Genomic DNA, 18,548 nt, shown 5'->3' with positions numbered 1-18,548 from the left:
ATTTACTAATACACTTAAAATTTGATATTTTATATAGTAAAATAAAGTAAAAAACACTTTTTGATTCTTTTAATCGTTTATTCTTATGTGAAAAGCCATCTTGTAATACAAAATTATGCCGGTTTTTATTTATTTCACTATCCTTCCTCAACTTATTTTTTGACAATGCGACAAATATGTAAGTTTTATTATTATTTTTTTTTTAATTTATTAAACAATTATTTTAATTTCCTTAAAATACTCTCGGTCGGTCGGCACGCCACTGAAACCTGCATCACGCCTGCATGTTGCCATCGCCATCGCGCCGATACCCTATTCCCTTCTCTATCCATTCTCTCTCGCACTCATTGATTCTCCCAAACCATCAAACCAATGTGTGATGAAGGTTTAGTTAGAGCGTTTTATGATTTGGTTTTATCCTTGTTTATATATTCTTTGTGAATGGGGATCGTTGTATCATGATTGTATCTCTCGAACTCGAGTTTAAATATCTTTTGAAATTGCATTATGCCATTCCGCCGGTAGGTGTTTTGTGTTGTTGTGTACTGTTTAATTGTGGTTTTTAACATGTTTATGATATTTTGTGGACATGTGTAAACATTATGGTAAAATGGTACACTCGTGTGTTGTGTGCAAGAGAGTGGAACATTTAAATATACATTTAACTTTTCATCGGTAAGTAGGGTTAGGTATAGGTTAGGTATATTATTATATTCTTATTTCTAAATACAGAGGCGGTACCTAAAATAATAAAGAGCATATTTCTAAATATTATCTTTATTTTTTGGTTTATAATACCAATTGGTTACCAATAAATTAAGAATAATTTAATTTAAGGGTAAAGGTGTGGTGGCCATATAGTCACAAATACTACGCATGCGCACATCGTCAATCGTCAATGTTGCCAGATTGCAGGTTATTTTGGAATTATTTTCAGTAGAAAACAAATATTTTGCACAACACGTGAATGATTATTATGTATTTTTATAGCCAATAAAATTAAATAGAAATAAAACTCTAGATTGCTATAATTAATCTAATTATTCTAGATTATTATGCTACGTTTAAAAATTGCTTTGTTAAAAATTCGTTTAATTAAAAGAAGTAGAGGGAGATGGCCGATTCTACATCAGGATCAACGACCAGGCGCACTGCCATTGCGCGCAAATCAGCTAAGAACATGTAAAATAGGCTAAATAGGCTTTTACCTTGACTGGTGCTCATAAGTAAATACAGGGCCATAAGAAAGGAGAAATATTTAAAAAGAAATCGGCGATAACTCGTAAACGAGCTAATCAAAAATATCTAAAGTTATTCTTTTGAATGTGGGTTTTAGTGCTCTTCAATAAACCTAAATAGAATTATTCTGTAAAATAATTAGGGAAGCCAATAATTGACACCATTAAAATTTACATGGGATTTCCTATATCCCGCTCGACAATGCAACACCCGGTATAGGCGACAAAGGTACACTACGCCATGCTCAAAACCATTTGCCGGTCCGTAGGGAAAGGGCCGGATTCAAAAAACCGATATTTTACCAAAAATTAGACTGAAAAAAACTAGTCACCAATTTGTTAAGGGTTGTACCACAACGAGACCATCTGGAAACGATGTACAGATGACAAGGGTACACCACCCCGTATTCAAAATCATTTGCCGGTCCGTAGAAAAAGGGCCAAGTACAAAAAACCGCTGACTCTCCTAAAAATTAACAGAAAAAAGATTGTAGCTCATTTATTAAGGGTTGTGCCGCCACCACACCAAGTGGACATTATATATACCTAGGCAACTAGGGTATACTATCCCATACTTAAAACCATTTGCCGGTCTGTAGGGAAAGGACCAGATTCAAAAAACCGCCATTTTACCTCAAATTAGACGGAAAAAAAATCGCCACCAATTTGTTAAAGGTTGTGCCACAACGAGACTATCTGGAAACGATGTACAGATGATAAGGGTATACCACTCCGTATTCAAAATTATTTGCCGGTCCGTGGAAAAAGGGCCAAGTACAAAAAACCGCTGATTCTCTTGAAAATTAAAAGAAAAAAATTGTAATTCATTTATTAAGAGTTGTGCCACGACGAGACTATCTGGAAATGATATATAGGCGACTAAAGTACACTACGCCGTGCTCAAAACCATTTGCCGGTCCGTAGGGAAAGGGCCAGATTCAAAAAACCGATATTTTACCTAAAATTAGACAGAAAAAAAATCGCCATTAATTTATTAAGAGCTGTGCCAGAACGAGACCATCTGGAAATGATGTACAGGTGACAGGGGTATACTACCCCGTATTCAAAATCATTTGCCGGTCCGTGGAAAAAGGGCCAAGTACAAAAAACCGCTGATTCTCTTGAAAATTAAAAGAAAAAAATTGTAATTCATTTATTAAGAGTTGTGCCACGACGAGACTATCTGGAAATGATATATAGGCGACTAATGTACACTACGCCGTGCTAAAACCATTTGCCGGTCCGTAGGAAAGGCCAGATTCAAAAACCGATATTTTACCTAAAATTAGACAGAAAAAAATCGCCATTAATTTATTAAGAGCTGTGCCAGAACGAGACCATCTGGAAATGATGTACAGGTGACAGGGGTATACTACCCGTATTCAAAATCATTTGCCGGTCCGTGGAAAAAGGGCCAAGTACAAAAACCGCTGATTCTCTTGAAAATTAAAAAGAAAAAATTGTAATTCATTTATTAAGAGTTGTGCCACGACGAGACCATCTGGAAATGATATATAGGCGACTAATGTACACTACGCCGTGCTCAAAACCATTTGCCGGTCCGTAGGGAAGGGCCAGATTCAAAAACCGATATTTTACCTAAAATTAGACAGAAAAAAATCGCCATTAATTTATTAAGAGCTGTGCCAGAACGAGACCATCTGGAAATGATGTACAGGTGACAGGGGTATACTACCCTGTATTCAAAATCATTTGCCGGTCCGTGGAAAAAGGGCCAAGTACAAAAACCGCTGATTCTCTTGAAAATTAAAAAAGAAAAAAATTGTAATTCATTTATTAAGAGTTGTGCCACGACGAGACTATCTGAAATGATATATAGGCGACTAATGTACACTACGCCGTGCTCAAAACCATTTGCCGGTCCGTAGGGAAAGGGCCAGATTCAAAAAAACCGATATTTTACCTAAAATTAGACAGAAAAAAATCGCCATTAATTTATTAAGAGCTGTGCCAGAACGAGACCATCTGGAAATGATGTACAGGTGACAGGGGTATACTACCCCGTATTCAAAATCATTTGCCGGTCCGTGGAAAAAGGGCCAAGTACAAAAAACCGCTGATTCTCTTGAAAATTAAAAGAAAAAAATTGTAATTCATTTATTAAGAGTTGTGCCACGACGAGACTATCTGGAAATGATATATAGGCGACTAATGTACACTACGCCGTGCGCAAAACCATTTGCCGGTCCGTAGGAAAGGGCCAGATTCAAAAACCGATATTTTACCTAAAATTAGACAGAAAAAATCGCCATTAATTTATTAAGAGCTGTGCCAGAACGAGACCATCTGGAAATGATGTATAGGTGACAGGGGTATACTACCCCGTATTCAAAATCATTTGCCGGTCCGTGGAAAAAGGGCCAAGTACAAAAAACCGCTGATTCTCTTGAAAATTAAAAGAAAAAAATTGTAATTCATTTATTAAAGGTTGTGCCACGACGAGACCATCTGAAAATGATATATAGGCGACTAATGTACACTACGCCGTGCTCAAAACCATTTGCCGGTCCGTAGGGAAAGGGCCAGATTCAAAAACCGATATTTTACCTAAAATTAGACAGAAAAAAAATCGCCATTAATTTATTAACAGCTGTGCCAGAACGAGACCATCTGGAAATGATGTACAGGTGACAGGGGTATACTACCCCGTATTCAAAATCATTTGCCGGTCCGTGGAAAAAGGGCCAAGTACAAAAAACCGCTGATTCTCTTGAAAATTAAAAGAAAAAAATTGTAATTCATTTATTAAGGGTTGTGCCACGACGAGACCATCTGGAAATGATATATAGGCGACTAATGTACACTACGCCGTGCTCAAAACCATTTGCCGGTCCGTAGGGAAAGGGCCAGATTCAAAAAACCGATATTTTACCTAAAATTAGACAGAAAAAATCGCCATTAATTTATTAAGAGCTGTGCCAGAACGAGACCATCTGGAAATGATGTACAGGTGACAGGGGTATACTACCCCGTATTCAAAATCATTTGCCGGTCCGTGGAAAAAGGGCCAAGTACAAAAACCGCTGATTCTCTTGAAAATTAAAAAGAAAAAATTGTAATTCATTTATTAAGAGTTGTGCCACGACGAGACTATCTGGAAATGATATATAGGCGACTAATGTACGCTACGCCGTGCTCAAAACCATTTGCCGGTCCGTAGGAAAGGCCAGATTCAAAAAACCGATATTTTACCTAAAATTAGACAGAAAAAAATCGCCATTAATTTATTAAGAGCTGTGCCAGAACGAGACCATCTGGAAATGATGTACAGGTGACAGGGGTATACTACCCCGTATTCAAAATCACTTTGCCGGTCCGTGGGAAAGGCCAAGTACAAAAAACCGCTGATTCTCTTGAAAATTAAAAGAAAAAAATTGTAATTCATTTATTAAGAGTTGTGCCACGACGAGACTATCTGGAAATGATATATAGGCGACTAATGTACACTACGCCGTGCTCAAAACCATTTGCCGGTCCGTAGGGAAAGGCCAGTTTCAAAAAACCGATATTTTACCTAAAATTAGACAGTAAAAAAAATCGCCATTAATTTATTAAGAGCTGTGCCAGAACGAGACCATCTGGAAATGATGTACAGGTGACAGGGGTATACACCCCGTATTCAAAATCATTTGCCGGTCCGTGGAAAAGGGCCAAGTACAAAAAACCGCTGATTCTCTTTGAAAATTAAAAGAAAAAAAATTGTAATTCATTTATTAAGAGTTGTGCCACGACGAGACTATCTGGAAATGATATATAGGCGACTAATGTACACTACGCCGTGCTCAAAACCATTTGCCGGTCCGTAGGAAAGGGCCAGATTCAAAAACCGATATTTTACCTAAAATTAGACAGAAAAAAATCGCCATTAATTTATTAAGAGCTGTGCCAGAACGAGACCATCTGGAAATGATGTACAGGTGACAGGGGTATACTACCCCGTATTCAAAATCATTTGCCGGTCCGTGGAAAAAGGCCAAGTACAAAAACCGCTGATTCTCTTGAAAATTAAAAGAAAAATTGTAATTCATTTATTAAGGGTTGTGCCACGACGAGACCATCTGAAAATGATATATAGGCGACTAATGTACACTACGCCGTGCTCAAAACCATTTGCCGGTCCGTAGGAAAGGGCCAGATTCAAAAAACCGATATTTTACCTAAAATTAGACAGAAAAAAATCGCCATTAATTTATTAAGAGCTGTGCCAGAACGAGACCATCTGGAAATGATGTACAGGTGACAGGGGTATACTACCCCGTATTCAAAATCATTTGCCGGTCCGTGGAAAAAGGGCCAAGTACAAAAAACCGCTGATTCTCTTGAAAATTAAAAAGAAAAAATTGTAATTCATTTATTAAGGGTTGTGCCACGACGAGACCATCTGAAAATGATATAGGCGACTAATGTACACTACGCCGTGCTCAAAACCATTTGCCGGTCCGTAGGGAAAGGGCCAGATTCAAAAAACCGATATTTTACCTAAAATTAGACAGAAAAAAATCGCCATTAATTTATTAAGAGCTGTGCCAGAACGAGACCATCTGGAAATGATGTACAGGTGACAGGGTATACTACCCCGTATTCAAAATCATTTGCCGGTCCGTGGAAAAAGGGCCAAGTACAAAAAACCGCTGATTCTCTTGAAAATTAAAAGAAAAAAATTGTAATTCATTTATTAAGAGTTGTGCCACGACGAGACTATCTGGAAATGATATATAGGCGACTAATGTACACTACGCCGTGCTCAAAACCATTTGCCGGTCCGTAGGGAAAGGGCCAGATTCAAAAACCGATATTTTACCTAAAATTAGACAGAAAAAAAAATCGCCATTAATTTATTAAGAGCTGTGCCAGAACGAGACCATCTGGAAATGATGTACAGGTGACAGGGGTATACTACCCCGTATTCAAAATCATTTGCCGGTCCGTGGAAAAAGGGCCAAGTACAAAAAACCGCTGATTCTCTTGAAAATTAAAAGAAAAAAATTGTAATTCATTTATTAAGAGTTGTGCCACGACGAGACTATCTGAAATGATATATAGGCGACTAATGTACACTACGCCGTGCTCAAACCATTTGCCGGTCCGTAGGGAAAGGGCCAGATTCAAAAACCGATATTTTACCTAAAATTAGACAGAAAAAAATCGCCATTAATTTATTAAGAGCTGTGCCAGAACGAGACCATCTGGAAATGATGTACAGGTGACAGGGGTATACTACCCCGTATTCAAAATCATTTGCCGGTCCGTGGAAAAAGGGCCAAGTACAAAAAACCGCTGATTCTCTTGAAAATTAAAAGAAAAAAATTGTAATTCATTTATTAAGGGTTGTGCCACGACGAGACCATCTGAAAATGATATATAGGCGACTAATGTACACTACGCCGTGCTCAAAACCATTTGCCGGTCCGTAGGGAAAGGGCCAGATTCAAAAAACCGATATTTTACCTAAAATTAGACAGAAAAAAAATCGCCATTAATTTATTAACAGCTGTGCCAGAACGAGACCATCTGGAAATGATGTACAGGTGACAGGGGTATACTACCCCGTATTCAAAATCATTTGCCGGTCCGTGGAAAAAGGCCAAGTACAAAAACCGCTGATTCTCTTGAAAATTAAAAGAAAAAATTGTAATTCATTTATTAAGAGTTGTGCCACGACGAGACTATCTGGAAATGATATATAGGCGACTAATGTACACTACGCCGTGCTCAAAACCATTTGCCGGTCCGTAGGGAAGGGCCAGATTCAAAAAACCGATATTTTACCTAAAATTAGACAGAAAAAAATCGCCATTAATTTATTAAGAGCTGTGCCAGAACGAGACCATCTGGAAATGATGTACAGGTGACAGGGGTATACTACCCCCGTATTCAAAATCATTTGCCGGTCCGTGGAAAAGGGCCAAGTACAAAAACCGCTGATTCTCTTGAAAATTAAAGAAAAAAAAAATTGTAATTCATTTATTAAGAGTTGTGCCACGACGAGACTATCTGGAAATGATATATAGGCGACTAATGTACACTACGCCGTGCTCAAAACCATTTGCCGGTCCGTAGGGAAAGGGCCAGATTCAAAAAACCGATATTTTACCTAAAATTAGACAGAAAAAAAATCGCCATTAATTTATTAAGAGCTGTGCCAGAACGAGACCATCTGGAAATGATGTACAGGTGACAGGGGTATACTACCCCGTATTCAAAATCATTTGCCGGTCCGTGGAAAAAAGGGCCAAGTACAAAAACCGCTGATTCTCTTGAAAATTAAAAGAAAAAATTGTAATTCATTTATTAAGGGTTGTGCCACGACGAGACCATCTGAAAATGATATATAGGCGACTAATGTACACTACGCCGTGCTCAAAACCATTTGCCGGTCCGTAGGGAAAGGGCCAGAATTCAAAAAAACCGATATTTTACCTAAAATTAGACAGAAAAAAATCGCCATTAATTTATTAAGAGCTGTGCCAGAACGAGACCATCTGGAAATGATGTACAGGTGACAGGGGTATACTACCCCGTATTCAAAATCATTTGCCGGTCCGTGGAAAAAGGGCCAAGTACAAAAACCGCTGATTCTCTTGAAAATTAAAAGAAAAAAATTGTAATTCATTTATTAAGGGTTGTGCCACGACGAGACCATCTGAAATGAAATATATAGGCGACTAATGTACACTACGCCGTGCTCAAAACCATTTGCCGGTCCGTAGGAAAGGGCCAGATTCAAAAAACCGATATTTTACCTAAAATTAGACAGAAAAAAATCGCCATTAATTTATTAAGAGCTGTGCCAGAACGAGACCATCTGGAAATGATGTACAGGTGACAGGGGTATACTACCCCGTATTCAAAATCATTTGCCGGTCCGTGGAAAAAGGCCAAGTACAAAAACCGCTGATTCTCTTGAAAATTAAAAGAAAAAAATTGTAATTCATTTATTAAGGGTTGTGCCAATGACGAGACCATCTGAAAATGATATATAGGCGACTAATGTACACTACGCCGTGCTCAAAACCATTTGCCGGTCCGTAGGGAAAGGGCCAGATTCAAAAAACCGATATTTTACCTAAAATTAGACAGAAAAAAAATCGCCATTAATTTATTAAGAGTTGTGCCGCAACGAAACCATCTGGAAACGATGTACAGATGACAGGGGTATACTACCCCCGTATTCAAAATCATTTGCCGGTCCGTGGAAAAAGGGCCAAGTACAAAAACCGCTGATTCTCTTGAAAATTAAAAAGAAAAAAATTGTAATTCATTTATTAAGGGTTGTGCCACGACGAGACCATCTGAAAATGATATAGGCGACTAATGTACACTACGCCGTGCTCAAAACCATTTGCCGGTCCGTAGGAAAGGGCCAGATTCAAAAACCGATATTTTACCTAAAATTAGACAGAAAAAAATCGCCATTAATTTATTAAGAGCTGTGCCAGAACGAGACCATCTGGAAATGATGTACAGGTGACAGGGGTATACTACCCCGTATTCAAAATCATTTGCCGGTCCGTGGAAAAGGGCCAAGTACAAAAAACCGCTGATTCTCTTGAAAATTAAAAAGAAAAAATTGTAATTCATTTATTGTGGGTTGTGCCACGACGAGACCATCTGAAAATGATATATAGGCGACTAATGTACACTACGCCGTGCTCAAAACCATTTGCCGGTCCGTAGGGAAAGGGCCAGATTCAAAAAACCGATATTTTACCTAAAATTAGACAGAAAAAAAATCGCCATTAATTTATTAAGAGCTGTGCCAGAACGAGACCATCTGGAAATGATGTACAGGTGACAGGGGTATACTACCCCGTATTCAAAATCATTTGCCGGTCCGTGGAAAAAGGGCCAAGTACAAAAACCGCTGATTCTCTTGAAAATTAAAAGAAAAAATTGTAATTCATTTATTAAGGGTTGTGCCAATGACGAGACCATCTGAAAATGATATATAGGCGACTAATGTACACTACGCCGTGCTCAAAACCATTTGCCGGTCCGTAGGGAAAGGGCCAGATTCAAAAAAACCGATATTTTACCTAAAATTAGACAGAAAAAATCGCCATTAATTTATTAAGAGCTGTGCCAGAACGAGACCATCTGGAAATGATGTACAGGTGACAGAGGTATACTACCCCGTATTCAAAATCATTTGCCGGTCCGTGGAAAAAGGGCCAAGTACAAAAACCGCTGATTCTCTTGAAAATTAAAAGAAAAAATTGTAATTCATTTATTAAGGGTTGTGCCACGACGAGACCATCTGAAAATGATATATAGGCGACTAATGTACACTACGCCGTGCTCAAAACCATTTGCCGGTCCGTAGGGAAAGGGCCAGATTCAAAAACCGATATTTTACCTAAAATTAGACAGAAAAAAAAAATCGCCATTAATTTATTAAGAGCTGTGCCAGAACGAGACCATCTGGAAATGATGTACAGGTGACAGGGGTATACTACCCCGTATTCAAAATCATTTGCCGGTCCGTGGAAAAGGGCCAAGTACAAAAACCGCTGATTCTCTTGAAAATTAAAAGAAAAAAATTGTAATTCATTTATTAAGGGTTGTGCCACGACGAGACCATCTGAAAATGATATATAGGCGACTAATGTACACTACGCCGTGCTCAAAACCATTTGCCGGTCCGTAGGGAAAGGGCCAGATTCAAAAAACCGATATTTTACCTAAAATTAGACAGAAAAAAAATCGCCATTAATTTATTAAGAGCTGTGCCAGAACGAGACCATCTGGAAATGATGTACAGGTGACAGGGGTATACTACCCCGTATTCAAAATCATTTGCCGGTCCGTGGAAAAAGGGCCAAGTACAAAAAACCGCTGATTCTCTTGAAAATTAAAAGAAAAAAATTGTAATTCATTTATTAAGGGTTGTGCCACGACGAGACCATCTGAAAATGATATATAGGCGACTAATGTACACTACGCCGTGCTCAAAACCATTTGCCGGTCCGTAGGGAAAGGGCCAGATTCAAAAACCGATATTTTACCTAAAATTAGACAGAAAAAAATCGCCATTAATTTATTAAGAGCTGTGCCAGAACGAGACCATCTGGAAATGATGTACAGGTGACAGGGGTATACTACCCCGTATTCAAAATCATTTGCCGGTCCGTGGAAAAGGGCCAAGTACAAAAACCGCTGATTCTCTTGAAAATTAAAAGAAAAAAATTGTAATTCATTTATTAAGGGTTGTGCCACGACGAGACCATCTGAAATGATATATAGGCGACTAATGTACACTACGCCGTGCTCAAACCATTTGCCGGTCCGTAGGGAAAGGGCCAGATTCAAAAAAACCGATATTTTACCTAAAATTAGACAGAAAAAAAATCGCCATTAATTTATTAAGAGCTGTGCCAGAACGAGACCATCTGGAAATGATGTACAGGTGACAGGGGTATACTACCCCGTATTCAAAATCATTTGCCGGTCCGTGGAAAAAGGGCCAAGTACAAAAACCGCTGATTCTCTTGAAAATTAAAAAGAAAAAATTGTAATTCATTTATTAAGAGTTGTGCCACGACGAGACTATCTGGAAATGATATATAGGCGACTAATGTACACTACGCCGTGCTCAAAACCATTTGCCGGTCCGTAGGGGAAAGGGCCAGATTCAAAAAACCGATATTTTACCTAAAATTAGACAGAAAAAAATCGCCATTAATTTATTAAGAGCTGTGCCAGAACGAGACCATCTGGAAATGATGTACAGGTGACAGGGTATACTACCCCGTATTCAAAATCATTTGCCGGTCCGTGGAAAAAAGGGCCAAGTACAAAAACCGCTGATTCTCTTGAAAATTAAAAGAAAAAATTGTAATTCATTTATTAAGAGTTGTGCCATGACGAGACTATCTGGAAATGATATATAGGCGACTAATGTACACTACGCCGTGCTCAAAACCATTTGCCGGTCCGTAGGGAAAGGGCCAGATTCAAAAAACCGATATTTTACCTAAAATTAGACAGAAAAAAAATCGCCATTAATTTATTAAGAGCTGTGCCAGAACGAGACCATCTGGAAATGATGTACAGGTGACAGGGGTATACTACCCCGTATTCAAAATCATTTGCCGGTCCGTGGAAAAAGGGCCAAGTACAAAAAACCGCTGATTCTCTTGAAAATTAAAAGAAAAAAATTGTAATTCATTTATTAAGGGTTGTGCCACGACGAGACCATCTGAAAATGATATATAGGCGACTAATGTACACTACGCCGTGCTCAAAACCATTTGCCGGTCCGTAGGAAAGGGGCCAGATTCAAAAAACCGATATTTTACCTAAAATTAGACAGAAAAAAATCGCCATTAATTTATTAAGAGCTGTGCCAGAACGAGACCATCTGGAAATGATGTACAGGTGACAGGGGTATACTACCCTGTATTCAAAATCATTTGCCGGTCCGTGGAAAAAGGGCCAAGTACAAAAAACCGCTGATTCTCTTGAAAATTAAAAAGAAAAAATTGTAATTCATTTATTAAGGGTTGTGCCACGACGAGACCATCTGAAAATGATATATAGGCGACTAATGTACACTACGCCGTGCTCAAAACCATTTGCCGGTCCGTAGGGAAGAGGCCAGATTCAAAAACCGATATTTTACCTAAAATTAGACAGAAAAAAATCGCCATTAATTTATTAAGAGCTGTGCCAGAACGAGACCATCTGGAAATGATGTACAGGTGACAGGGGTATACTACCCCGTATTCAAAATCATTTGCCGGTCCGTGGAAAAAGGGCCAAGTACAAAAACCGCTGATTCTCTTGAAAATTAAAAGAAAAAAAATTGTAATTCATTTATTAAGAGTTGTGCCATGACGAGACTATCTGGAAAAATATATAGGCGACTAATGTACACTACGCCGTGCTCAAAACCATTTGCCGGTCCGTAGGGAAAGGGCCAGATTCAAAAACCGATATTTTACCTAAAATTAGACAGAAAAAAATCGCCATTAATTTATTAAGAGCTGTGCCAGAACGAGACCATCTGGAAATGATGTACAGGTGACAGGGGTATACTACCCCGTATTCAAAATCATTTGCCGGTCCGTGGAAAAAGGGCCAAGTACAAAAAACCGCTGATTCTCTTGAAAATTAAAAGAAAAAAATTGTAATTCATTTATTAAGAGTTGTGCCATGACGAGACTATCTGGAAATGATATATAGGCGACTAATGTACACTACGCCGTGCTCAAAACCATTTGCCGGTCCGTAGGGAAAGGGCCAGATTCAAAAAACCGATATTTTACCTAAAATTAGACAGAAAAAAAATCGCCATTAATTTATTAAGAGCTGTGCCAGAACGAGACCATCTGGAAATGATGTACAGGTGACAGGGGGTATACTACCCCGTATTCAAAATCATTTGCCGGTCCGTGGAAAAAGAGCCAAAGCACAAAAACCGCTGATTCTCGTGAAAATTAAAAGAAAAAAAATTGTAATTCATTTATTAAGGGTTGTGCCACGACGAGACCATCTGAAAAAATGATATAGGCGACTAATGTACACTACGCCGTGCTCAAAACCATTTGCCGGTCCGTAGGAAAGGGCCAGATTCAAAAACCGATATTTTACCTAAAATTAGACAGAAAAAAAAATCGCCATTAATTTATTAAGAGCTGTGCCAGAACGAGACCATCTGGAAATGATGTATTAGGTGACAGGGGTATACTACCCCGTATTCAAAAATCATTTGCCGGTCCGTGGAAAAAGGGCCAAGTACAAAAACCGCTGATTCTCTTGAAAATTAAAAGAAAAAATTGTAATTCATTTATTAAGGGTTGTGCCACGACGAGACCATCTGAAAATGATATATAGGCGACTAATGTACACTACGCCGTGCTCAAAACCATTTGCGGTCCGTAGGAAAGGGCCAGATTCAAAAAACCGATATTTTACCTAAAATTAGACGAAAAAAATCGCCATTAATTTATTAAGAGCTGTGCCAGAACGAGACCATCTGGAAATGATGTACAGGTGACAGGGGTATACTACCCCGTATTCAAAATCATTTGCCGGTCCGTGGAAAAAGGGCCAAGTACAAAAAACCGCTGATTCTCTTGAAAATTAAAAGAAAAAAATTGTAATTCATTTATTAAGAGTTGTGCCACGACGAGACTATCTGGAAATGATATATAGGCGACTAATGTACACTACGCCGTGCTCAAAACCATTTGCCGGTCCGTAGGGAAAGGGCCAGATTCAAAAAACCGATATTTTACCTAAAATTAGACAGAAAAAAAATCGCCATTAATTTATGAAGAGTTGTGCCAGAACGAGACCTAGTAAAATAATAATTTAGTAGTGAGAGTGAGTTCGAACAATAAATAAGAGAACCATGGATCGTGCCGCTTTCGATAATGAAAAAATTATAAGCTGTGTATTCCCTGTATATGTAATGTAGTTTATTTAGTTTTGAAGACTTACATGTAAATTTTCCGAACCATGATTGAGACCAATTATACGAATTTTATGATCTTCTTAATTGTAAAAATTTTAGATTTCCTAAAGATCCAGAGAAAAAAAAACTTTGGTTTGGATTGGTTGGCATTTCTGAAAATGACCCATTACCCAAGTATCCAGAGTTGTGTTCTGATCATTTCAATCCCGATGATCTGGAGGTCAGAGCAAACGGTTTCAGATACGTTAAAAAGAATGCTAATCCACGCCGTTCAGAAGGCTTGCTATTTCTAGATGATGCTTCGTCAAGGTAATTACTTTGTTTTCTGCGTTATTAGTATCAAGTCTTAAATAAGTGCAAATATTTTCAGGGGTGGTTATATTTTGCCCCAGGAACACGTCTATGAGGTTTTTTTCGCAAAAAAATGATGTTGAAAATCGTGCATTTTGTTTTAAATTTCCCTGTATATTTTTCGAAAACTTTTTAGAACTGCCCGTTCACCCCAAATTTTCCCACGGTATAATTTTTTAATCTCTGATATTACCATAGTTACGGCTTTACTCTATGGTTACGGCACTAAAAGAGATGCAAATCCGGAAAAAATCCGGTGACTCAAATTTTTTTCAAAAAAAGATAATTTTTTTTAAATTTTCAAACTTAAATAACTCAATGTATATAATCAAAAACCTTTCTACACGATCTTGAGAGTATGGTTTCAAAAATTTTACTCATAATGCTCTGTCTATAAAGACAAGACACTTAACACAAGAATAAAAAATATATTAATACAAATATTATTTTAATTTGTTAATAAAAAAAACTGTATACCTAAATATTATATTTTATTCTTGTGTACCAAACGGAAACTACTTGTCAGAAGTTAGGTTTACAGTTGTACAAATTTGCCTAAAGGTACATTCAGGCTGAGAGCGTCGAGCGTCGCGTCGCGTTTGCGTCGCGTTGTGGAATGCAAAATTGCCACAATATAGAAACAGAAATCTGCATGATCAGCTACTTGAAGAAATAGTTACAATTTTAGGTATTTCTAGTAAGATTTTTTTCACAGTATGGGCAAATATATGAGAGCTGACACAGAACATCAGAATAGGTGACGCCGGCATAAAAGAAACACATATATACAAATATCTCGGGCACGAAATACAAATCGGAAAGAACAACCAAACACACGAGATACAGCGCAGAATAGGTTTGGGTTGGGCTGCTTTTGGCAAACTGCGGGAGACCTTTAAAAGTGATATACCCATATGTTTGAAGAGGAAAGTTTATGAACAATGCGTCTTGCCGGTAATTACATATGGAGCGGAAACTCTAACATTAACGAAAAAGTCAGCAGAAAATTTAAGAGTAGCTCAGAGAGCCATGGAGAGAGCCAAACTAAAAGAGACAAAATTCCTAATAACACTATCAGACAAAAAACCAAAATTAAAGACATAGTGGAACACGTAACTCAAATGAAATGGAGATGGGCAGGTCATGTGGCGAGAACATCTAAAGACAGGTGGACTAGAAGATTGTTAGAATGGCGACCTCGAGCAGATAAACGTAGCAGAGGCACACCACCGACACGCTGGACCGATGATGTAAAGAGGATTGCTGGAAATTTGATGATGACGGCCCAAAATCGAGAGACGTGGAGAAATATGGAGGAGGCCTACGTTCAGCAGTGGACAACGATGGCTACATGATGATGATGATGATGAGAGCTTTCGCCGGACACGACCATCGACGCTTTCAGCCTGAATGTACCTTAACGAAAAAAAAATCCTTAACGTTTCGGAAAATTTATCTCTTTCCGTCGTCGGAAGCAAAAAAATATAAAGAATAAAGATAAAAACTATTTAAGATATTTAAATTCAACTATTCGAGAACACTTTAGTTTTTTAAAACAGATACGTCTACAAAAACCGTTGACGTTCTGTTAAAATGACATTATATCAAGTTAAACTTCAAAATTAACAATTACTACCTGATAAAAATTACTTAATAAGGTAAAACCAAAAAGCCCCAAACTTTCTGTATGATTATTTTTAATTTTTACGTAGGTATGTTATGTTTATTTATGTTATGTCCTTTAAAATCAAAGAAGCGATTGCCATACATTACTAACATCTACAGATGCATGAGCAATACATTTATTTTTATTAGATTGTAGTAAAAAAGCCTCTTTTATTTTTCTTTTAGAGGCTATCGCTTCTTTCATTATAGTTTTAGCGTTATTAAAATTTATTCTGTGCGCTGTGTCCCATGAATGCTGACAAATCTTAGATTTGTGAAAATCTCCCTTTCTTAAATAATCTTTATGTTCTTTAATTCGAACATTAAGGGTCTAGATGTTTCACCTATATAACATTTATCGCATTCGCATGATATTTGGTACATTACATTTTTTTTTTTAGGGTTTAGTATGTGATAAAATAGATCTAAGTGTATTTTGTGTTTTGAAAGATGTTCGTATGTTATATTCTTTTCCTATCCTTCTTATTTTTTCCGAAACGCCTCGTATGTATGGAATTGTAAGTTGTGTATATTGTGTATTGTTATAATTGTGTCTATGATTTGGGGTTTGTATTTCGTTTAATGTTTTGTCATTAAAATATGGTGGATAGTCGTTTTTTATTAATGTATTTTTTTTTTTGTGGTTTATCTCTGTTTAGTGAAATGTCGTCTGAACATATATTTTTGCCCTATCATATAAACTTTTTATAACACCTTTTTTACACTTATACTGTGATTAGATGTGAAATTTAAGTATCTATCTGTGTTTGTGGGTTTTCTGTAAATACCTAAAATTAGTTTATTTTGAAACTTTGACCCTAAAACATCAAGAAATAGCAAACGATTACCTCTCTCTGCTTCTAAAGTAAATTTTATGGTAGGATCGCGAGAATTTATATATAATCCAAAAAAATGTCTATTTCAGAAACGTTATGTTGCCATATTGCAAAAATATCATCAACATAACGCAGCCATATTACGGGCTTTTTTGAAAACCTTTTTAATTTATTGTATTATTTTCAAAATCTTCCATAAAAATATTACTTAACAAAGGAGAGAGAGTTGATCTCATTGCCATAACGAAATCTTGTTGAAAAAATTCATTATTTAATTGAAAAATAAAAATAAAATAATATATTAATTGTTGCTTTGTTTTTTAATCATGTAGCTTTGAAAATATTGATTCAGTTCCCGTTGAAAGTTTTGATTCAGTCCCTGGTACCTCTGGATCTGGAATCATGTAAGTTTATTTACCTTTGTTATAAAAAAAATATTATAAATTAATAAAATATTTTTAGAACCACAGTTACTGCTGAATATACCGAAAAAACCGAAAGTCAAACTCGCCCTGGGGATTCGTCTTCATCTACTGAAACTGCATCGGAAGCAGCGGATACTGAGGAATTGGATACTGAGGAAACAGAAGCAGCATCTAATATCAAAAATGTTGAAACTAAGAAAAGGTATGTTAGTTTGTGAAAAAAAAACTACTATTGTGTATGTAATATTTTATGTATTTATTGTTATAGGAAGAGGCAATATTTGCGATATATTGATGAAATGACAACCAGTGATTTTTCAACTCCTGAAAGTCGAAAGAAAAACGTCGATATTTTAAAGAACACGGCTTATGACCAAAGGAAGAAAATTCACAGCCTACAAATGAAAGTTCGCCATCTTAAGAAAAGAGTTAATTCGTTGACAACACTTACAAAGGATTTAAAAGAGCTTTTAAATCCTTAAGCTCTTACATTAGCATTTTACTCACCGAGAGCTTACAATTATGGAAGAAAAACATTTGATAATTCACTTCTCCATTTGGGAACACTGTCAAATTGGTACAAATCTGTCAATGGTGCTCCAGGATTTTCAACGGAGGCTTTAAATGCCATTAAAATAAAGCAATAAGACATCAAGTATCCACTCTTGTGCAACTTTTTAATGGATGAAATGTCCATAAGGAAGCAAGTCGAATGGACTGGCAAAAAATTCACGGGACATGTTGATATCGGGACACAGGTGCAAGGGGTTGTTCTTCCTGAAGCTACTTTCTTTTAGGAGGCTTTAGTATTTATGTTAGTCTGCTTAAATAGCTCATGGAAAGTCCCCGTTGGATATTTTTTGTTAAATGGTTTGTCTGCTGATGAAAAAGCTAATCTTGTCAACAGATGTTTGACCTTTTTAAATGAAACAGGCATTCAGATAATATCGCTAACGTTTGATGGTGCTTCTGCTAATTTAAATATGGCTGAGAAATTGGGGGCAGATTTTTCAGACACTCGTAATTTAAAAACATCATTCAAGCACCCTAAAACTGATTCAGAAGTATATATTTATTTAGATGCCTGCCATATGATCAAATTAGTAAGGAACTGCTTTGCTAGTCAAGCTGATCTCAAAGATATACAAGAAGGAGCTATTAAATGGACATATATTTCAGAATTAGTTTTTCTCATGGACTTAAAATAAAATATAGACTACACTATTTACATCTAAACGCGGTCAAACAATCATTTTTGTATACATGTTTATTTCTGGGTACACTCGACCGTAGCCGACCCAACCTTCCTCGTCCAGCCTATGTTGTCACGTCTTTAATATTATCAATATTTGTTTACTTATTTTACACGTACATTGAGATATACTGCATTTTAATAAAGTAGGTTTTAATATTCGGAGGGGGTTAATCTTTTTTTGATATAATATAACAACAAAAGATTAACACCCTCCGCATGGAAGTTGTAACGAATGCAATCAAAACTCTTTCCTGCAACTTCATGGTTATAAATAGTCAGATCTCGTTGGTAAAAAGCAGTTATGGGAAGGAGCCGTTCTTCTTGCGACCGCCTTTCGTA

The 18,548-nt window shown here is 37.0% G+C and overlaps 1 protein-coding gene across 1 annotated transcript; it reads left to right on the top strand.

Annotated features, from left to right (window-relative positions):
• Positions 1-248: 248 nt before the first annotated feature.
• On the top strand, positions 249-18,296 carry LOC115884933. Its single transcript, XM_030903655.1, has 5 exons — positions 249-675; positions 13,777-13,986; positions 16,862-16,933; positions 16,992-17,156; positions 17,223-18,296. Exons 1-5 carry the CDS (start codon positions 590-592, stop codon positions 17,434-17,436), a joined length of 747 nt encoding a protein of 248 aa, XP_030759515.1. The 5' UTR covers positions 249-589; the 3' UTR covers positions 17,437-18,296.
• Positions 18,297-18,548: the final 252 nt, after the last annotated feature.

Source organism: Sitophilus oryzae, unplaced genomic scaffold (genome assembly GCF_002938485.1).
Source record: "Sitophilus oryzae breed Bouriz unplaced genomic scaffold, Soryzae_2.0 scaffold_358_pilon_pilon, whole genome shotgun sequence".
Classification (NCBI taxonomy): domain Eukaryota; kingdom Metazoa; phylum Arthropoda; class Insecta; order Coleoptera; family Curculionidae; genus Sitophilus; species Sitophilus oryzae.
Note: the sequence above shows the minus strand (reverse complement) of the source record. Positions and strands in the feature narration are given on the sequence as shown.

Bases quoted from the DNA above. Each gene is read 5' to 3' on its own strand.
- LOC115884933 (XM_030903655.1), top strand. From the start codon at position 590: ATGTGTAAACATTATGGTAAAATGGTACACTCGTGTGTTGTGTGCAAG. The intron at 13,987-16,861 runs GTAATTACTTTG...TTAATCATGTAG, and splicing joins CTAGATGATGCTTCGTCAAG to CTTTGAAAATATTGATTCAG. The intron at 17,157-17,222 runs GTATGTTAGTTT...TTATTGTTATAG, and splicing joins AATGTTGAAACTAAGAAAAG to GAAGAGGCAATATTTGCGAT.